The 22,961-nt window shown below is 37.5% G+C and overlaps 2 protein-coding genes across 13 annotated transcripts in view; one reads left to right on the top strand and one right to left on the bottom strand.

Moving 5' to 3' along the window:
• C7H2orf88 (chromosome 7 C2orf88 homolog) overlaps nt 1-15,522 on the top strand; it is a 64,580-nt gene extending 49,058 nt beyond the window's left edge. For 4 of the 7 annotated variants that reach the window (XM_073807492.1, XM_073807491.1, XM_073807495.1 and 1 more), the window contains one exon: nt 11,567-15,522. In XM_073807492.1, coding sequence (XP_073663593.1) covers nt 11,735-12,022 — 288 coding nt within the window. In that variant the 5' untranslated portion in view covers nt 11,567-11,734 and the 3' untranslated portion in view covers nt 12,023-15,522. Of the gene's footprint in view, nt 1-2,232; nt 2,796-11,566 lie in introns of those variants that run through there. The other 3 variants (XR_012333029.1, XM_073807494.1, XR_012333028.1) reach the window with 3 other exon arrangements.
• A 1,288-nt stretch (nt 15,523-16,810) lies between these two features.
• Nucleotides 16,811-22,961, bottom strand: part of HIBCH (3-hydroxyisobutyryl-CoA hydrolase) — an 87,945-nt gene continuing 81,794 nt past the window's right edge. For 5 of the 6 annotated variants that reach the window (XM_019931519.3, XM_073807489.1, XM_073807487.1 and 2 more), the window contains 2 exons: nt 20,002-20,035; nt 16,811-17,152 (listed from right to left, as the gene is read on the bottom strand). In XM_019931519.3, the coding sequence (XP_019787078.1) occupies nt 17,037-17,152; nt 20,002-20,035 (150 nt within the window). In that variant the 3' untranslated portion in view covers nt 16,811-17,036. The remainder of the gene's footprint in view (nt 17,153-20,001; nt 20,036-22,961) is intronic. The other variant, XM_073807488.1, reaches the window with a different exon arrangement.

Raw genomic sequence — 22,961 nt, 5'->3', positions numbered from 1 at the left:
AGTTGTTCATAATATTCCCTTCTTGGTCTTTTAATGTATATGGAATCTGTAGTAATGTCCTTTTTCCTACACACATCTTGGTTCTGTGTGTCCTCTCATTTTTCTTGATCAGACTAGATAGAGACTTATCTATTTTATTAGATCTTTTTAAGGAACCACCATTGGTTCCATTGATTTTTCTCCATTATTGGCCCTTTTCCTTTGCTTTGTTTTCTGCTCTCATCTACATTATTCCCTTCCTTCTACTTTGGGTTTAATTTACTTTTCTTTTTCTAGCTTTTTAAGGTGAAAGCTTAGATCACCGATTTAATCCTTTCTTCTTTTCTGTCACAAGAATTTAAATCTATCAATATCCCTCTAAACTTTAACGATGCATTTAAAAATTTTTGATATGTTGTGGTTTCTATTATTTGGTTGAAAATATATGTTAATTTCCTTGTGATTTCTTCTGTGGTGGTTGGAAAATATAAGATTCCAAGCTTTTGAAATCTGTTGAGATCATCGTGTAGTCTGTCTTGGTGAATGTTCTATATGCATTTTATAAGAATATGTATCCTACAGTTGTTGGGAATAGTCTTCTATAAATGACAGTTACCTCAAGTGACATCATAGTGTTGTTCAAAACTTGAATTCCTTATTTTTTTCCTTTGAATATTCTATCCGTTACGGAGAGAGTAATGTTTATTTCTGCCTTTATTTCTGTCAGTTTTTCCTTAATGTATTTTGAAGCTCTGTTATTAGTTACATATACATTTATGATTATCATGTCTTCTCCTGACTGACACATAAAATGTCCCTATTTCTGGTAATACTAATGGTCTCTGAAGTCTGCGTTGTCTGATAGTCATACAGCCACAGCAACTTTTTATACTTCTTGTTTGCATTGTATGTCTTTTCCAACCCTCTTGTTTGCAACCTGTATATTTGTATTTAAAGTATATCTCTTATAGGTAGCATATAGCTGGATTTTTTTAATAGACTTTCTTTTTTAGAGCAGTTTTAGATTCACAGCAAAACTGAGCAGGGAGTACAGTTACCCCCTTCCCACTCCCCTCACCCCCTCCAACACACAAGCCTCACCCACTATCAACATCCCACTCCAGAGTGTTATAGTCAATGAACCTACACTGACATATGATCACTCAAAGTCTGTAGTTTACATTAGGGTTCATTCTTGGTGGTGTACATTCTGTGGGTTTTGACAATTGTATAATGGCACGTATCCACCACTGTAGTATAATACAGAGTAGTTCACCGCCCTAAAAATTCTATGTGTCCACCTATTCAACCTTCCCTCCTCTCTAACCCCTGGTAACCCCTGGGCTTTTTACTGTCTCCATAGTTTTGACTTTTCCAGAATGTCATACAGTTGTAAAGCTTGGCTTCTCTGGCTTAGTAATATGCATTTACGGTTCTTCCTTTTCTTTTCATGGCTTGATAACTCATTTCTTTTTAGCACTGAATAATATTCCATTGTCTGGATAGACCACTGTTCATCCATTCACCTCCTGAAGGACATCTTGGTTGCTTCCAATTTCTGCAATTATGAATAAAACTGCCATAAATATCCATGTATAAGTTTTTGTGTGAACATAGTTTTTCAACTCATTTGGGTAAATACCAGGGAGTGTGATTGCTGGATCATATGGCAGGAGTATGTTTAGTTTTGTAAGAAACTGCCAAACTGTCTCCCACAGTGGCTGTACAATTTTGCATTCCCGCCAGCAATGAATGAGTTCTGTTGCTCCACATCCTCATTAGCATTTTGCGTTGTCAGTGTTTTGGATTTTTGCCATTCATATAGGTTGTAGTGGTATCGCAATGTCATTTAAAAATGCAACTCCCTAATGATATATGATGTTAAATATTTTTTTCACATGCTTATTTGCCATCAGTATGTCTTCTCTGGTGAGGTGTTTGTTCAGATCTAGTGTCCATTTTTTAATCAGGTTGTTTTCTTATTGTTGTTTTAAAGACTCCTTTGTGTATTTTGGATAAACAATCCTTTATCAGATATGCTTTTGCAAATATCTTTTCCCAGTCTGCCTCCCAGTCTGTGGCTTGTCTTTTCATTTTCTGGGCAGTGTCTTACACAGAGCAGAAGTTTTTAATTTTGATAAAGTCCAATTTATCAATTATTTCTTTCATGAATCATGCCTTTGATGTTGTATCTAAAAGGTCATTGCCAAACCCAAGGTCATTTAGATTTCTCTAGATTTAACTCCTGGGTGTTATCTTCTAAGAGTCTTATGGTTTGCTTTATATTTAGGTCTATGATTCACTTTAATTTCTGGGAAAGGTGTTAGGTCTGTCTAGATTTTTTTTTTTTAATATGTGAATGTCCAGCTGTTCCAGCACATGTTGAAAAGGCTGTCTTTACTCCATTGTATTATCTTTGCTCCTTTGTCAAAGATCAGTTGACTGCATTCGTGTGGGTTGGATCTTATTTAACTAGTCTGCCTTTTTTTTTTTTTTTGCGGTACAGTCTGCCTTTTAATTGAAATTTTTAGTCCATTTTTTTTCAAGTAATTTTTGATATCTATGGGTTTAAGTCAGCCACTTTGCTGATTTCTAATTGTCCCATTTTTTTTTCCTTCCCATGTTCATCCTTTCCTGCCTTCTTCTGGGTTAAATGTATCTAATGCCTCATTGTTTTTAAGTCATACTTACATTATCTTTTTAGTTGTTTCTCTGTTAAGTTCTTTAAAATCATTTTCCCCCTTTTTCAGATTGGCTATGTCTATAGATGTTCAAGCTCACTAATCTTTCTTCTCCAATGCCCAACAGCCCACACAGTGAGTTTTTCATTTTAGTTCTTGAATTTACTTTTTGTGTGTTTTGTTACAATTTCCATTTCTCTGCTGAGATTCTCTATTTGTTCACTCTATGATTTTTCCTTTATGTCCTTGAACTTATTTAAATAGCTGCTTTACAGTTCTACTGAGTTCTCTTAACTACCAAGTGCTAGGTCATTTGGGGATCTGTTTCTAGTAACTTTTTTTTTTCTTGAACTTGGGGCACATTTTCCTGCTTCTTTGCATTATTAGTAATTTTTTATTGTATGACAGACATTGTGGATATTACTTCCCATAGGAATTTGGATTATGCCATCTTCCTTTGAATGGTATTGAATTTTATTCTTTGTTAGAATGGAACTGTTTGTTTGAACTTAGCCCAGTATGGCCTGTGGGCTGGCTGCCTGTTTTCATAAATTAGGTTTTATTGGAACATAAAAACCATTGCCCATTTGTTTACATATTAGCTATGGCTGGCTCTGCACTACAACAGACCTGAGTAGTATAACATAGACCATATGGCTCAGAAACCTAAATTATATATTAGCTAGCCCATTAACAAAAAGTTTTGTCAACCTCTGCTCTAAAGTTCACTCCTAAAGTGGTCTCAAATTTCTTTTTTGTTGTTGGATATTCTGTCTTTTTTTAAAGTTTTTATTTTATATTGGAGTATAGTTAATTAACACTGTATTAGTTTCAGGTGTACAGCAGAGTGATTCAGTTATATATATACATGTATCTATTCAGTTGTACATATACATATATCTATATCCCTTGAAGAGGAACTAAAGGTCCTTGACTTTGTTTCATGGCTAAGCTATTATTATTTTGTCTTGCTTGACTGTTTTCCTTTGTTTCTGCATTTGCTCTTTGGCACTTGGGGAAGGCCTAGGAGGCTAAAGCTTTTCTATAAACTAGAGGCCAAGGACACACGGGTCTGTCCCTAGGAAGGCCCTGCAGGGTCCTGCTCGGCTTCAGTGAGACCCCATGCAAATTTCTGCCTCCCTTCCAGCTCCTTTTACTCTTGAACTCCTTTGTAATTTCACCTGCTTCAGTATCTCAGTCTCTTCCTCTGTAGCACAGCAGAATTGCCCCTCTGCTTGAATCAGATTCTCAGGCAGAATCTCAAGATGATCAGTTGTGGGGTTTAACATCATGTTTCCCTTCTTTTGGGGATCAGAATCCTGTGCTGTTGTTCAATGTCTGAAAATAGCTGCCCACATATATTTTGTCCAGGTTTAAAGTTATTTTTGGTGTGAGGGCAAATCTGGCACTACTTTTGTCATGGTAAGATAAAGCTGCTTTTGCAAAACCAAAGATCTTAGAAAACACAGAATGTTCTCATGATTCTCCTCATGGACTTTTATTTGTCTGACATTCATTGCATTCTAATCATTTTCAGGTTAACTAAGTCCAGTTCCCTTAACAATCCCTCATAGTACAAAACAGATACTACGTTAAGTCATTACATGTTAGAGGTGCACAACCAGGCCAGTTCCTGTCTTCTAGGAGTTCAGTCTAGTAAACCAGATACATCACACACATCTCTTATGCCCTTTTTGAAATGCATCTCTGGAGCATATAGCAAGGCATATAGAACTAAAGGTAATCAGAAGCAGAGAGCTAGATTTCCTTTCCAACCCTCCATATCATCCTTATAAGTGGTAGAGGTGGGGAAGGAGTATATTATGGGAGAAATTGGATAAAACTTAAAGAAATCTAAAAAATACTTAGTACTGACTTGGACAAAGGTCACCTTTTTTGGACTTCTTATCAACTATTAAGAAATAAATTAAATGCATGCTAGTTTTTACCTTAAGATGAGTAGTTTCAGAAATAATCAATGGAGTTTCATTTCATGAATTTTTACAGCTGTTTTTGGTCCAAAAACTACGATATAGTCAGGGATCACAACCTCATTTACAGAGTCTTTGCCTGCACTTTCTTATGGCTAGGCCTCCCTCCAGTGAAGTTTGTACTGTTTTAGTTACCCTTAAGTCTTATCTTAGATAAGTTCATTCAGTGACAACATTCCAGTGGGAAGTTTGGAAGGTACATCACAAGCATTGTACCCTATTGACTGTCCAAACATCAAACAATAAGATATTTAGGGGAGAAACTTTTAAGCTAATTTCAAATTAATCTAAGCTTTTCATAATATTTGGTTGGTTATCTATTTTATATATAGTAGTGTATATGTCAATCCCAAACTCCCAATTTATCCCCCCCCACCTTTCCCTTTAGGTAACCATAAGTTTGTTTTCTGTAAGTTTGTTTCTGTTTTGTAAATAAGTTCATTTGTATCATTTTTTTTTTTAGATTCCACATACAAGTGATGTCATATGATGTTTGTCTTTTTCTGTCTGACTTACCTCACTTAGTATGATAATCTCCAGGTCCATCCATGTTGCTGCAAATGGCATTATTTCATTCTTTTCAATGGCTGAGTAATATTCCATTGTATATATGTACCACATCTTTTTTATCCATTCATCTGTCGATGAACATTTAGGTTGCTTCCATGTCTTGGCTATTGTAAACAGAGCTGTAGTGAACACTGGGGTGCATGTATCCTTTGGAACCATGTTTTTCTCCAGATATATGCCCAGGAGTAGGATTGCTGGATCACATGGTAGCTCTGTTTTTAGTTTTTTAAAGAAATGCCATACTGTTCTCTGTAGTGTCTGCACCAATTTACATTCCCACCAACAGCGTAAGAGTGTTCCTTTTTCTCCACACTCTCTCCAGCATCCGTTATTTGTAGACTTTTTGGTGATGGCCATTCTGACTGGTGTGAGAGACATCTCATTATAGTTTTGATTTGCATTTCTCTAATAATTAGCTATGTGGACCATCTTTTCATATGTCTCTTAGCCATCTGTATGTCTTCTTTGGAGGAATGTCTATTTAGGTCTTATGCCCCTTTTTTGACTGGGTTGTCTGTTTCTTTGACATTGAGCTGCATGAGCAGTTTGTATATTTTGGAGAGTAATCCCTTGTCAGTTGCATTGTTTGCAAATATTTTCTCCCATTCTGAGGACTGTCTTTTTGTTTTGTTTATGGTTTCCTTTGCTGTGCAAAAGCTTGAGTTTAATTAGGTCCCATTTGTTTATTTTTGTTTTTATTTCTGTTATTCTAGGAGACAGATCAAAAAAGATCTTGCTTTAATTTATGTCAAAGACTGTTCTGCCTATGTTTTCCTCTAAGAGTTTTATATTATCAGGTCTTACATTTAGGTCTTTAATCCATTTTGAATTTATTTTTGTGTATGGTGTTAATGTTCTAATTTCATTCTTCTACATGTAACTGTCCAGTCTTCCCAGCACCACTTATTGAAGAGGATGTCTTTCCTCCACTGTATAGTCTTGCCTCCTTTGTTGTAGATTGATTGACCATAGGTGCATGGGTTTATTTCTAGGCTTTCTATCCTGTTCCATTGATCTATATTTCTGTTTTTCTGCCAGTACCATACTGTTTTGATGACTGTAGCTTTGTAGGATAGTCTGAAGTCAGGGAGCCTGATTTTCCTCCAGCTCCGTTTTTCTTTCTCAATTGCTTTGGCTATTCGGGGTCTTTTGTGTCCCATACAAATTGTGAAATTATTTGATCTGGTTCTGTGAAAAATGCCATTTGTAATTTGATATGGACTGCACTAAATCTGTAGATTGCCTTGGAAAGTATAGTCATTTTTGACAATATTGATTCTTCCAATCCAAAAACATGGTCCATCTGTTTGTGTCATCTTCTATTTCTTTCATTAGTATCTTACAGTTTTCTGAGTACAGGTCTTCTGCCTCCTTAGGTAGGTTTACTCCTAGGTATTTTATTCTTTTGATGCAATGGCCAATGGGATTGTTTTCTTAATTTCTCTTCCTTGTCTTTTGTTGTTAGTGTATAAGAATGCAAGAGATTTCTGTGTATTAATTTTGTAACCTGCAATTTTACCAGATTCATTGATGAGCTCTCATAGTCTTCTGGTAGCACCTTTAGGATTTTCTATGTATAGTATCATGTCATCGGCTAACAGTGACAATTTTATTTCTTCTTTTCCAATTTGCATTCCTTTTATTTCTTTTCCTTCTCTGATTGCTGTAGCTGGGACTTCCAAAAAACTATGTTGAATAGAAGTGGCCAGAATAGACATCCTTGTCTTGTTCCTGATCTTAGAGGAAATGCTTTCAGCTTTTCATGATTGAGTATGATGTTAGCTGTAGGTTTGTCATATATGGCCTTTATTATGTTGAGGTACATTCCCTCTATGCCCACTTTCTGGAGAGTTTTTATCATAACTGGGTTTTGAATTTTGTCAAAAGCTTTTTCTGCATCTGTTGAGATGATCATATGGTTTTTATTCTTCAGTTTAATATGGTGTATCACATTGATTGATTTACACATATTGAAGAATCCTTGCATCCCTGGGATAATCCCACTTGATTATGGTGTATGATCCTTTTAATGTGTTCTTGGATTCTGTTTGCTAGTATTTTGTTGCAGATTTTTGCATCTATGTTCATCAGTGATATTCACCTGTAATTTTTTTTGTGTGATATCTTTGTCTGGTTTTGGTATCAGGGTGATGGGCCAAGTGGAATGAGCTTGGGAGTGTTCCTTCCTCTGCAGTTTTTTGGAAGAGTTACAGAAAGATAGGTGTTAACTCTTCTCTAAATGTTTGATAGAATTCACCTGTGAAGCCATCTGGTTCTGAACTTTTTTGGTTGTTGGGAGTTTTTTAATCACAGTTTCAGTTTCAGTACTTGTGATTCTATTCATATTTTCTGTTTCTTCCTGGTTCAGTCTTAGAAGATTGTTACCTTCTTAAGAATTTGTCCAGGGAACTTCCCTGGTGGTCCAGTGGTGAAGACTCCATGCTTCCAATGCAGCGGGGTACAGGTTCGATCCCTGGTCAGGGAACTAAGAGCCCACATGCTGTGGGGCATGGCCAAAACTTTTTTAAAAAGAGAGAAAAAAAAATTTGTCCAGTTCTGCTAGATTGTCCATTTTTTTGGCATATAGTTGCTTGTAGCAGTCACTTATTATCTATTGTATATCTGTGGTGTCTGTTGTAACCTCTCCTTTTTCATTTCTAATTTTATTGATTTGAACTCTCTCCCTTTTTTTCTTGGTGAATCTGGCTAAAGGTTTATCAATTTTATCTTTTCAGAGAACCAGCTTTTAGTTTCATTGATCTTTTCATTGTTTTCTTTGTTTCTATTTATTTCTGCTCTGATTTTTCTTTCTTTCTTTCTACTAACTTTGGGTTTTGTTTGTTCTTCTCTAGTTGCTTTATGTGTAAGGTTAGGTGGTTTATTTGTTTCCTGACGTAAGATTGTATTGCTATATAAACTTCCCTCTTAGAACTGCTTTTGCTGCGTTCCATAGGTTTTGGATCGTTGTGCTTTCACTTTCATTTTTCTCTAGGTATTTTTTTATTTTCTCTTTGATTTCTTCAGTGATCCATTGATTGTTTAGTAGCATATTGTTTAGCCTCCATGTGTTTGTGTTTTTTAAGGGTTTTTTCTTGTAGTTTATTTCTAATCTAATAGCGTTGTGGTTGGAAAGGATGCTTGATATGATTTCAGTTTTCCAAAATTTACTGAGGCTTGCTTTGTGGCCCAGCATGGATCAATCCTGGAGAATGATCCATGTGCACTCGGAAAGAATGTGTATTCTGCTGCTTTTGGATGGAATGCTCTATAAATATCAATTAAGTCCATCTGGTCTAATGTGTTATTTAAGGCATTTGTTTCCTTATTGATTTTCTGTCTGATCTGTCCATTGATGACAGTGGGGTATGAAAATTCCCCCACTCTTATTGTGTTACTGTTGATTTCTTCTTTTATGGCTGTTCGTATTTGCCTTATATACTGAGGTGCTCCTGTGTTGGGTGCATATATATTTACACTTGTTATATATCCTTGGATTGATCCCTTGATCATTATGTAGTGTCCTTCCTTATCTTTTGTAAGTCTTTATTTTAAAGTCTATTTTGTCTGAGTATTGTTACTCCAGCTTTCTTTTGATTTCCGTATGCATAGAATACCTTTTTCCATCTCCTCACTTTCAGTCTGTTTGTGTCCCTAGGTCTGAAGTGGGTCTCTTGTAGACAGCTTATATACAGGTCTTGTTTTTGTATCCATTCAGCCAGTCTATGTCTTTTGGTTGGAGCATTTAATCCATTTACATTTAAGGTAAGTACTGATATGTATGTTCTTATGGCCATTTTGTTAATTGTGTTGGATTTGTTTTTGTAGGTCTTTTTTCCTCCCCTTCTGTTGTTCTTTTGTGATTTGGTGACTATCTTTAATGTTGTGTTTGGATCCCTTTTTTTTTCTGTGTGTGTATCTCTATCATAGATTTTTGGTTTGCAGTTACCATGAGGTTTTGATATAGCACTCTCTATATAAATAAGATTGTTTTAAGTTGCTGGTCTTTTAATATCAAATGCATTTTTAATATCCTGCATTTGTACTCTTCTCATGATTGCTGGTTTTGATATCATATTTGTGTTGGATGATTTCCTACCTTTACTGTGTGTTTGCCTTTACCGGTGAGCTTTTCCATTTGTAGTTTTCTTGTTTCTAGTTGTAGTCTTTTTTTTTTTTTTTTTCTGCCTAGACAAGTTCCTTTAGCATTTGTTGCAAAGCTGGTCTGACAGTGAATTCTTTTAGCATTTGCTTGTCTGTAAAGCTTTTGATTTCTCTGTCGAATCTGAATGAGAGCCTTGCTGGGTGTTCTTGGTTGTAGGTTCTTCCCTTTCATCAGTTTGAATATAATCATGCCACTCCCTTCTGTCCTGCAGAGTTTCTGCTGATAAATCAGCTTGTAGCCTTATGGGTATTGCCTTGTATGTTATTTGTTGCTTTTCACTTGTTTCAATATTTTATCTTTGATTTCCACCATTCTGTCTTCTAGCTCACTTATCCATTCTTCTGCCTCATTCTGCTACTGATTTCTTCTACTGTATTTTTCCTCTCAGTTATTGTATTGTTCATCTCTGTTTGTTCTTTAGTAGATCTTCTAGCTCTTTATTATACATTTCTTGTATCTTCTTGTTCTGTGCCTCTATTCTTTTGCCAAGACTTTGGATCATCTTTACTATCATTACTCTGAATTCTTTTTTTTGGTAGATTGCCTATCTTCACTTCCTTTAGTTGTTCTTCTGGGCTTTTTTCTTGATCCTTTGTATGGGAATTTTCCTCTGTTGTTGTGTCTTTCTGTGATTGCAGTTTCCACTCCACAAGCTGCAGGGTTGTAGTTCCTCTTGTTCCTGCTGTCTGCCCCCTGGTGGATGAGGCTGGTCTAAGAGGCTTGTGCAGGCTTTCTGGTGGGCAGGGCCATGTCAAGGGGTGTGTCTGGCAGGCAGCTATGGGCTCAGGAAGACTTTAGGCAGCCCATCTGCTGATGGGCTGTCTTCCCATCCTGTTGGTTGTTTGGCCCGAGGCTTCCCCATACTGGAGCCTGCAGTCTGTTGAGTGGGGCCAGGTCTTGGTGAGAAAGTGGGGGCCTCCAGGAGGGCTCACACCAACGAGTACTCCCCAGAACTACCACCACCAGTGTCTTTGTCCCCACAGTGAGCCAGAGCCACCCCCCCACCCTTGCCTCCACGGGAGACCCTCCAATACCAGCAGGTAGGTCTGGTCCAGGATCCTATGGGGCCACTGCTTTTTCCACTGGTTCCTGGTGCACATGAGACCTTGTGTGCACCCTTCCAAGAGTGGAGTTTCTTTTTCTGCCTGTCCTGTCGAATTCCTGTGATCACACCCCACTGGCCTTCAAAGCCAGATGCTCTGGGGGCTCCTCCTCCTGATGCCAGACCCACAGGCTGGGGGTTCTGGTGTAGGGCTCATGACTTTCACTCCTGTGGGAGAACCTCTGTGAGATAATTATTTTCTAGTTTGTGGGTCACCCACCTGGCAGATATGGGAGTTGGTTTTATTGCGAGTGCACCCTTTCTACCATCTCATTGTGGCTTCTTTGTTTTTGTGTGTAAGATATCTTTTTTGGTAGCTTCCAGTGTTTTTCTGTTGATGGTCATTCAGCAATTGTGATTTTGGTGTTTTTGTGAGATGAGGTGAGCTCACGTCGTTCTACTCCACCATCTTGTCCTTGCTTCATAATTTCATAATATCTAATTTAGAAGGAAAAATAGGTGGCTTTGCCATGTCTAACTTGTGTTGTTTAGAGTTGGCCCTAGTGTAAAGAAAGACCATCATTCTGTCCTGCTCTTTGAGTTGGCTCATGATGTTTGAGGCAGGAGCAAATTTTGATATGCTTGTTTCCCTCAACAGTATAGATCAGAGTCAGTCAGTCAGAAAATATTTACTCCAAAGGGCCAATGTAAATATTTTAGGCTTGCAAACCACACAGTCTCTGTCACAACTAAACTCTGCCACTAAAGCATGAAAGTAGCCATAGACAATACGTAACAAATGAGCATGCCTATGTTCAAATAAACTATATTTGAAAAAACAGGCAGCTAGAATTTGGCCCGAAGGCTACAGTTTGCTGAGCCCTGGTGTACATAAATAAATCCAAGGTAGCAAAAGTTTGTTGTCAGTTTTATAAAATTTGCCTGATCTTGAAAAGACATTTTCCTATTTCTAAATGCCATTTTTAGATGATTATCTTTTCTTTCTATTAAGATAAAGCTGTTGTTACCTTACATTTCCTCCAAGTGATGAAAGTGGTAAAGATTTGTTTCTACTTGCTACCTAATCGTACAGTAGTTTGCATTCTATGACTTCAAAATGAAACTTCCCTTCTCTTGACAGATAAACTATATGTGAAGATTGGTGAAAGGGAACACTGATTTCTGAAGTAGCCTGGAGAGGAAAAGCACTGCTCAATATCAAGTGGACAAATGCTTGGTGTTTTCCAAAGACGCTATTGAAGTAGTCTTTGCTACTGCTTTCCTTCACTCAGTCAAAGCTCTTCATAACATGGGCTGCATGAAATCAAAGCAAACTTTCCCATTTCCCACCACACTCGAGAGTGAGAAGAGGCATGAGAGTCAAGAAAACTTTATGCCTGAAGAGAGACTTCTACTCAGGATGCCTTCTCTAGTTAATGTCAAAGAGGAAGTGAAGGAACCCCTAGGGCCTGAAATTGTGGTCTTTGAATTTGCACACCGCCTGTCCCAGGAAATCTTGAGTGATGCCTTGCAGCAGTGGGCTGGCAACCACCTCAAGTACTATGACATCCCATATATTGAGAGTGAGGGGCCTTGACGCTGTGTGTAGGATGATGACACTTTCTCCAACTGTGGATAAAGTTGGTGCTAGTTTAAATACATGAAACAACAGCAAAAACTGGTGTGAATAAATACAAATAACTCCATCTGGGTGTAAAGAAAAATATTTCGATAGCCACCAAGAGTCTAAGAATACCTAAAATGAAGTGTTTTAAGCAGTTCTACATTAACAGCAATTTCTATCTGCTTGGTCTTGGATTTTAGTCATTAAAGGGTTAAATGTAAGTCCTCTGGTGCCACAGTAATCAGCTGTGTCACACCACTTCCAGAGGCAACAATGCCATCACCAAAGAAATAAGAATTTTTAAAATTCTTTAAAGAATTTAATTTATTTAAAACCTGTGTTTTCAAAATGGTCATTTTAAAGACATTCTTTTAAAATATTTGTCAATTTATACAAAAAAAAAACCAAGATATGAAAAGGATTTTCTTGAAATGCCTGGGCACTCAAGCCATAGCTGTTAACAGTGGGTCTTGTTTGCCAAAATCTTTTGAGTCAAGGATCCCTCCCCTTCTTAACACAAATGACCAAGCATTAGAAAGCAACCCATGTGGAAGAGGTCTACCGTGAACTATGTCCTTAATAAGATATTTACTTTTGTAGATGAAAAGCATAACCATCACCTTGAACCTCAGGGCCCTAACTAATCACACCTGTTACTGGATGACTCAGGCTTTGCATATAAGCATCTTAACAATATACAATTTACAGAAGTCATGACAATGTTTATTGCATTGAATTAGGTAGCCCAGTGATATTACTATACAAGGAAACAAGCAGGGGAGCTTTTATAAACAGCAATCCAGAAAACTGTAAAGTAATAGAAGCCCTAGTTGGCAAGGTGGAAAGAAGAACCTGGTCTCAGTGCTGCGTGTATGTTAAGCTTTACTGTCTCACAGATGCAAGGGGCTGGTACATGGGCAATCACCATTCAGATTACTGTGGGACCAGATTATGCATGAGAATTTATAGTTATTACAAAAGATCAAATACTCTTCCAAAGGGAATACTCATGTGTATTTTTAATGGTAACAAAGCCCATGGGGCATTTATAGCCATATACTATACTATTTTCATAAACTTGGCTACTTTTTTAGGAAGCCTTTTTTTTTTAAAGTAAGTACTGTTTAAGATCAATGGTAACAGAAAATTCAGGAAAGGGGGAAGAAGGTACTAGAAGATGTAACTTGTAATATAATTGAGACTGAATCTTTACAAGTATCTTTTCATCAAGATTTGCCACACATTGAGTTTAACTGGAATAGGAATTATTTAAGCCCATGCAATTAGATCCTTTTATTAAGATACAACAGACCCTTGTCATTGAAATCTAAAGAAAGGCAGAAAAAGGCTTGTGACCTCTAATGACATAAATGTGTATGACCTTATAAGCAGGCAGAATTGCTACCTCTAATTTTAGCAGTTATACTCTGAAACCCACAATCAAATAGACTGAATTCTCCAAGGTAAATTGGCAAAGAAAATTCTTCTGAAGTGAGTGGTGTGCCACTTTTCAGTTGCCTTTGGACAACTGGTCATTTAACTTTCACCTAATCCCAGGGTTTGTACTGTCCTGTTGTACTTATAATCTAGCAACTTTACAAAATAGAAAACCCACCACCCCTGTTTATACAAGGATCTGAAGTTACAAGGCTAAGAACAGAAAGTTTCCAAAAAGTGCAAAACATATTTCCAGCTCATGAAGAAAAATTTAGGTTTATGAGTGCTTATACTAATGATTCAGACAAAAGCCTAGATGTTGCCGTTTTTCATTCATTTTATATTTTACATCAGATACTTTTGCTGCAAGGTCACTGCTGTTTAAAAGATATAAGTAAGTATATAAGATAATACATATTATGGTGAGAACACAAAGCCATATAAAAGCAGCGCATCACACTAAATTTTTCAGCATACATAGGGACATAGACTAGTAGGCTTTGATTATATCTAAATATTTTGATCTCAGGTTCCTCCTTTGCCCTGGGCCTCTATTTTCTAGGGGTAAAATACAGGCAGGCCTGCCAGACCCGTATCTAAGGGTCTAATCTCTGTTGCCACCCTCTCTGATACTATGGCAATAGGGTTTTGTCACTGAGCACCACCCCCTTGCCCCTGACTCACTTTAACAGTATAGTATCTTGTGACATACAGACACTTACGGAGACGTACGCTGTATAATATGTCAAACCATGGACACGGAACTACAAAGGCTTGCATAATCAGTGAGTTAGTGGATAAACCAAGTTGGGGGCAGGCAGGAAAGAGCTGGATCAACAAATATACTGCGTATGATTGTTATCAAGATATAGTTTGGCCTAGATGACAAGATAAATGAGAACATCTTTGATACGATAATTCAATTTCTTACATACCTTCATCTTTAAATATTGGATTTACTTCATTTTGAAGGTCTTTCATGAACAAAGAGTAGAAGGGCTGCTTGAGAAGGAAGGAGAACAGAAGACTGAAAGAATTATTAGCTACTGGAATGGGAAACATTTGTTCCAACTTAGATCACAAACACAGAAGAAATAAGAATAGTGGCCAAATTATAAGGGAAAAGAAAATGGGGAAAAGAGGGCCCAAGAAACAACACTCACGTCAGGCTCCAAAAACGAGTTTCCAGTGTTTTCATCTGAGGGGAAGGACACAGTAGCCAAGTTCCGTTCCGTTCTTTACCACACTCACATGTGCCCAACCACTGAATCTTCTCCCTCAAGAACATCCAGTAGAGGGGCAGATGAGTGCCACCCGCATGACAAAGAACCTGCAGGGGGCAACTCTGGAAGCAGCAGATTAGCAGAGAGAAATGTGCTGATTCCTCATTTAAGAAAACTCACATAACCCCACACATGTGCTTCACTGCTCCCTTCCCAGTTCAGTGTCTTTTGAAAGCTAGTTATTACCTTTCAGTCACAGGCCTTTGACCTGACAGTTCTCCACTTTCCATTGCCTTATCAGTTCTTTGCAAACTACCTATGGTTATTAGCACTTAAAGCACAATTTTGAAGGGGATAAAAATTATCTTAGTCCCAAAGGAATCATTTGTGTCAAACTGCCTTATAAGTATTAAAGAGAGACATGTTGAATGAAGTAGATGACACTCATATATCCTACTCAGTATCACTGGCATTGTATGAGATGGGGGAACTATACTTTTGTAATTATATAGTTTGAGAAATCAAAAGTTAGAGACAAATTATAAATAATGTCAAGGAACAGTAATTTAAAAACAAAGTTCTAACAAATAAATTGTTTGCTTAATCATAATGCCCCCATCCTGTATTTGTGTGACCAAACTGGACATGTCTTCCTTGGAGCAGTGGGCACAGGCTCAGATGTATTCCCTACATCTTACTTGGCAAAACACAACTTTTGTTAGCAAATCTCTTCACTGTAAGACTTAGCTATGAAATGGTATATTTTTTCCCAAATATTTTTGTGAAAACATTTTTCCTAACTGTTCAATAAAAGTCTAGTTGCAATTAACTAGTTATGAGTCCTTATTTAATTGAAGCAAGCAAATGCTTTTCACCATTGTGTGATTTCAAATTTTTTAACATAAAGGACTTAACATTTTCTGCATTTCTAGCAAATACGAAGAAAATAAAAGTCCATTTACACAAGTATTTTCTTAGATCATTCACATCCACATTTAGAAGCTTTAAGAATATAAATGTAAACATGTTCATTATCATGGCATCTTTTTTCCAAATATGTTCCTAATTTTGGGGGGAAGAAAAATGCTTCATGTTAAGTATATTGAGAACAGAAAATTTAAAGCAATTCCTTCTGGACTGCAATTTCCTCATCTATGAGAAGCGTGCAGGATATAATCTTTGATGTCTTTTCCGGTTCTGCCTGCTTTTCATTCTTTCACAAAACTAAAGTTCTCTTAGTTTCTCAGGGGTTTGGAATTATGGAAAAATTGTACCAAGCTATAAAGTAAATCATAAGCTGATCTTTAATTTAAAAATAATTCTTACCTAGACATTAACGTTCCAAGTCTGGAACATCCACAGTTGTGTACCTTAAAAAAAACTTATTTTTTCAACAGCACCAATTACTGAAGGTACTTCTATTTTGAACAGAAGTCCTCTTGTTTTCAAGTCCTTTCTCCTGATTTGAACTGTGTAAGAACAAATTACTGTTATCACACAAAAGTCTGATGTAAATTGCAGAAGGCAGAGTGTCTCTATCTTAGAGATTAGAGTTTTCTAATGCCTCATTCTGCCAGATTAGCAAATACTCTAAACAACAAGAAATAATGCTTTTACTTTCCCCATAGGAAGAGATTCTGGTTAACTTCAGAAAAAGCCAAGGCTGAGTCGATAACACTGGAAAGACAACCTCATAATAACCTTTTCTCTTTGCCTGAGATTTCTATCATTATAAAAGGAACACTTCAGCTACAGAAACTCATAATTATTTTAAAACAGATTTATATATGGAGAAAATTCTATGAAGTGTTAACACAGTATCCAAAAAAAATTGTTTTTAGTTTTTATAACCTATACATAAGTTTACTTAATCAACATTAAAAACCAATACCCTAAGCCAAAACATAAAGTTCCCATTTCAATTAGATATACTAACTCAAGAATCTAAGACCTTCAAATTTTCCCATCTTTTAAAATAGGGCTGGCAAAATTTTTCTGAAAAGGACCAGACAGTAAATATTTTAGGCTTTGCAGGCCTTATAATCTCTACTGCAACTACTCAAAGCAGCCACAGATATGTCAACAGATGAGTAAAGCCATGTTCCCATAAAGTTTTATTTATGGACAATGATATTTGAATTTCATGTAATTTTCACATGCCACACAATATTGGTCTTTGATTTCTTTCTCCAACCATTTAAAAATGCAGAAACCATTCTTAGCTGAGGGATATATGAAAAAAAAAAAAAGGCAGCAGGTTGGCTTTGGCCCATGTGCCATAGTTTGCCAACTCTGCTCCAAAATAATACTTTAAAAATCCAGTCTCTTCAAAATTTCAAATCATTACTTCCCAGAGATTTGAAGTGATTATTCAAAGCTTCATCAGTAACTTCTTTTAGATCAGCTGGTTTCCACTTCGGACTCTGGTCTTTATCTATTAAAACTGTCAAGACATAAGAAACGTTAGTATTCTCTTTGGTTATTACCAGATTTAAATTACTGAATTGACACAAACTACCTTGGACTAGGCATATTTTTCTATAGCACATCTTTTTCTGCAAAGTTGAAATTTTTGTATCTGTCCCTTTTTCTTTTTCCCCTTAAATTAAGCCCTCAGAGAATTGGATGATGACCTCACCTGCTAAGCCTGATGTCTCTAGCTTGAATACAGTCTGCTGAACTAATCCAGTGGTTTAAGCCTTAGAACTCTTTTTTCTTTTTCTAATAATATAATAAATGAAATCTCTCTTTAGCTCTTTATAAAAGAGGTAAAACCAGAGTTGGTGTGGCTTAAAGGGAAGGCAGGAGAGTGGGTAGAGCCCAGATCTGTCTTCTAACCTCCTCCACATTGAACTGAGAGGAAACTTACTTGAGGTACAGGAAAAGGGACTTTATACATAATTAAATGTGGATACAACTGTTTTGCTGAATCTTCTAGCTCACACTGAATTAAAATACCAGACCACCTTCAGGTTATCACGAGAAGCTCTGCTTCTCTTATTTCAGTGTAGTCATCACTTGGTGTAGCCACACAGTATCCCCACAGGATTTTAAGTATGAGGCAATCAATCCATAACCTCCTTTAAAAAGGGAGGAGAATGTCAATTTCCTGGTTGTGATAGTATACTACAGTTATACAAATGTTACCATTTGGGAAACTGGGTGAGGGGTATGCAGGATCTCTCCATATTATTTTTTACACTGCATTTGAGTCTACAATTATCTCAAAAAATTAAAAACAAAAAAGAAAGAACAGGGCTGTACCTAGTCTGGCTGTGGTAAGGAATTTCAGCCATGCTTAAAATGTGCGTAATTCTTGTGGGGAATTAAAGTATTTAAACATACAAAGCCTACAGTGAACCTTAAAAAATGAGTTAATCACTAAAAGGCGAAATAGTTAAAGAAGCAATCTGGGAACCAAAGGCAGTAGGCTGCCTCAGAAGGTAGAGGGAAGGGGGCTTTATGCATAATTAAATGTGGATACTGGAGGTTCTCAACGTTTGGCTGCCTAACTATAAGATTCCAGTGTCAGATCAGTGGTGATACTGAACACTGATGTTATGATCCCTGCCAGTTTGAAAGTTTTACATTCCCTGGACAGAGTAAATAAAAACAATCCTGGAGCATTCTTTCTACAAGAATCTCTTCCCTAAAAGCCCTCTGGGTCAATGCTATCTACCTCCTTGACAGTCCACTGAAGGTCAAATGGAAAGAGAATATTAATCAAATTTGCATGTTATTTAATTTCAAACTAACAAAATTTTTATTCTAGCATAGATAAAACAAGTTCTTGCCGTGTAGACAACTCAGGTTTTTCAGGTTTCATGAGGCACCCACTCAAATTCCAGTTGGTAGCTCTCTAGCTCTTCTGAGATAATCCTTTAAAAATTTTTTTCCTGTAAATTCTTCTAAAGGAAGAAGTTTATTCTAGATGTTAAAAGTAAGAAGTTTTTACAGCCATTCCCCTAATTTGATAGTTTATTTTATCTAATTCGGTAACATACTTTATAATTAGTAAATTGTAGCAAACATTTGGTTATGTAAGAACATCTTGACAGTTTTACCCAGAATAGATACTGCTTTCTGAATAAAGAGGTTATGCTGAAAGATGAGGGTACATACTTTCTCTTCATTAAAAAGTAGCTTGATAAGCACCTGGGCTATGAATCAGAACTTTGGTGCTGGTTTCAGCTCTTTTTCCTTAAAATAATTGACAGGATATCTAAAAGACAATACCTTTCTTTTCTAAGTTTAAGAAGGGCTGCTATAACATATAATGAATGAATACTTTAGCAACATAATCCAAGTAGCACACAGGTCCTCCTAATATCAGAGGTCTAAGCTCTGATCCACATGCAGCAAGAATTTGCAGGGAATTAGTAGGATGAATGCATGTTTTCTATAAAACATATAGCCATTTCCTCTGACTCAACTCCACGTGTCCTCTGAAAGGATTTGTTTCTTTCTTATACTATATCATGCCAGAAATGAAGAGAATTCTACCACAGTGACCAGTGTTTATTGAAGCTTACAGCTCAGAGAGCATAACCTTTTATTCAGATAAAGTATATCTAGAGTCTGTACTATATTAAAGTGATAAATAAAAACATAAGAAAATTAGATATGTAAAATACAAGCAGAGTGAAAGAACTCATTTTATACAACATAAATGACAGCTACTGTTTATAGGCATATGGACTTATACATAAAAAGAAATGGTTGCAGATTTGCTAGGAACAAAAAAAATCAACTACTTCACTAGCTTTTTCTTAATATTCTTACTTTGAAGATGATAAGCAAAAATAGAAATTAATAATAGTAGCATATGTTACTAATTATGCCATGTTTTTTTCTCAATGTCAATGTTTAACTGCTAGGTTCAGGCAAAGAGGTGGATGGTAGGGTCCAACACAGCTGGGATTTTAGAGGGGACTTCAGGCCTTTCTGCAGGAGAATAAACGTACCTTATAAAGGCTTCAGCAGCAGAATTAATTTACAAACTCATGCTGCACTTAGCAGAGGGAGTCCATGTGACCGTAGGAGAATGATTACCTCTTATATATACATTAGGGAGCGGTGGCCACATTATTCGAATTTTTTAAACAATACTGGTTTCAAAGACTGGTCTTCCCTCATATGCCAGTTGGTAATATTCAAAAAAAACACTTTGCAATTTTTATAAAAGTTTGATTTTCACTAATCAAACAACCATCATCTTTTTTTTTTCTTTAACAGTATCTGCTCAAAAATCCTATTTCCATAATAGCCAGGAAGGAAACAACTGTCACTTACCTGCCCTAACACCTTCATGAAAGTCATGGCCTCTCTGAAAGAAAATCAAGATTAAATGCAGAATTTCTGGGCATCTTCATTCCTGATCATCTCCTCTCTTCCAGCCACTTTAGTCCCCACTCCATGGCCACACCCTGAGCCATGACATTCAGAGACTGGACCACCTCTGAGAACCCACTCTGATCACCTCCTCCTTTTCTTATTTGCTCAAATATCTCCACTGCTACAAATCCCTGATTTAACTGAGCTCCACTGATCTACGCGACTTTCTCACCATTTGTTCTGGCTTCACTCTGCTCTTCATCCAGCCCAGTTTCCCCAGTTCATTAATGCGGTCATTTTTTTTTTTTTCTTGAAAACGCCCTTATCTCCCTCAAGCCTTTCCCCCCGCCCTTTATTCTATCTTGGCAAAATCTCAGCACCAGCTGAACCCTACTATTTACCTCTGCCTGTGTTCGAGCAGCTAAAATCTTACTGCAGAAAAATCATACAACTGTGACTGGCTTCGTTTAAAATTCATGATCACAAATCTCAGACATGGAAAACTGCCTCACAACCCATGTTCTCTTCCCCAATGCAAGACAATGACTTCAACTGTCTTCTGTCCCCTCAACCTCTTCCCCTAGCAAGTTCTACTCTTTACACTATATTCTCCAGCTAATGAGTTAACCTTCTACTTTATTTTAAAAAAAGAAAAAAAGACGCCCTAAGACAGAACATTCTCTTCTTCCCACCAAAACATCTGCAGCCCAACTACAGCCATCTGCACATGCCTTCCCTTTCCCGTCTAAGGAAGAAGGGACCCACCCCTGCCAAAGGCCAATCCTCCCCTGCCTTCCCATTCATATGCCCTCTTCTCAAGGACTAAGCCTGAGAAGGTCACCTGTCTCTCTTTTCCTGCCATCATCAATGTAGGCAGTATAACTTAGTGGTTGAGTGCATGCAGTTCAAATGTCCTGGGTTCACCTCCTGGCTCTACTACACAGTAACTATGTGACCTTGGGCTAGTAATTTCTCTAACTCCCAGTTTCCTTATATGAAATGGTAATATCAACACATCCATCCTAAGATTATCTTAATCCACATTCCAGCACAGCATCTGACACACAGTAAGTGTTCAGTAAATGTTAACTATTATTAGTATCATCAACATAATCCTTTTTCCCTATTGGCTCATTCCCAGTCATTTACAAACATGTTCTAGTATCTTCCAAAGGAAATCTCACTTGATTCCACAGTCCCAGCTTCTACCCTATTTCTGTTTCAAGAAGAAAGGGTTGTGCACACAGTCTTCAATTCTTCACATCCCATTTACTCACTTCCCCTCCAGCTTACCACACTGCAACTTCTGCCTCCACACACCCCTGAGATGGCTTGCCAAAATCATCTGTAACTTCAGTATTGCCAAACACAAAGCATGCCTTTATCCTCGTCTACTAGAGGCTCTGGCAGTGTTCCCTCCTCCTTGAAACACTCCTCTCCTGCTTTCATGACACCACGCTCTCCTGGTTCTCCCACCTCTGTCCATTTTCTCTTCCACTGCTCATTTTCCTTCTATATGATCTTATCCACTCTAAACTCAACACATCAGTGCCTGAGTGATCAATTCTGTTAAAAATAAGATCCTGTCCCTCCTCTGCTCAGAAAACATCCAGTGCCTTCCCATTTTACTCAGAACAAAAGCCAAAGTCTTATAAAGACCTCCACGGCCATGTATGCTCTGCACAGCCCTTCCCTATGCTGTCCGCTCTGACCTCCTTTCTTTCTCACTCCCCGACCACCCCTGCCCCCACTCCATCAGCAAGGCCCCACTGCAGTTCCTAGAACAGGAAGGCCACCCCTCAGCTCAGAGCTCTGTACGTCAGGTGCCCTCCAGATAGTGCATGGCTCGCTCCCACACTTCTTTCAGGTTTTCACTCAAAGAACGTCATCTCAGAGAGGTCTTCTCTGGTCTTCCTATCTACAAGTTCAACTCCTGTCCCCCTGTATTCCATACCCTCCTTCCCGATTTACTTGTGCTCCTTAGCACCTGTGATAATGTACTACATATTTTACAAATTTATCTGTTTATAGTCTATCTCCCCCACTATAAAGTAAGTTCCAGGAGGGCAGGGATGTCTGTTTTGTTTACCTATATATTAGTGCCTAGCACATGGTAAGCACTCTTATTTGTTAAGTAAATAAATCTCCAAAGTGTTTTTTTAATTGGCGTTAATGTCTCTCAGACTTAAATCTCTAACCCACACCTCTAAGTTCCAACTCCTAAATGTGTTCTTTCCTTCATATCCATCAAGGCCTATCAATTCTATCTCCTACACTTGTCTCAAATCCATTTACTTGTCTCCACTGCCACTCTAGTCTAAGCCACTACTATTCTGCACCTGGATTACTGCAGTAAACTCATATCTGATCTCTACATCCACTCTGAATCCTCTCCCCAACCCCATCATCATTCAGTAGCAATAATTACCTTCCTAAAACCAAGTCACCCCCTGCTGAAACCCACGAGGCTTTTCAGCATTCTCATTTCTCACCCTTCAGGTCACTGATGAGCTGACATCTCAAAGCTGTCTTCCTGGACCTACTTACTTAAAGCTTTCCCTTTGCTTCCCCCATTCCCTCTTGTCCTCACATCATTCTATCACCAACCCTGTAGGTTTCCTCTACAGCACTTACCACAATTTGTAATTATTTTACTTATTTTGTTTACTTGTTCTTTATAGTCTCAGGAGACTATAAATCCCATGAGAACAAGGACATACAACAGCATAATACTTAGCACAGTGCCTGGCACATAGCTAAACATATTTGCTGAGAGAATGAAGGAAGGAGGGACTCAATCAATCCAGGCAGTACACTAAATGTACAGTGAAAAACAGGGACTGGGTGAAGTGTACTGGGTAGGGGTCAGGAGCGTGACCATCTGGTTTCACACGCCATGTCTCTGCCACTTAACAGAT

This window comes from Tursiops truncatus, chromosome 7 (genome assembly GCF_011762595.2).
Source record: "Tursiops truncatus isolate mTurTru1 chromosome 7, mTurTru1.mat.Y, whole genome shotgun sequence".
Lineage (NCBI taxonomy): Eukaryota > Metazoa > Chordata > Mammalia > Artiodactyla > Delphinidae > Tursiops > Tursiops truncatus.
Note: the sequence above shows the minus strand (reverse complement) of the source record. Positions and strands in the feature narration are given on the sequence as shown.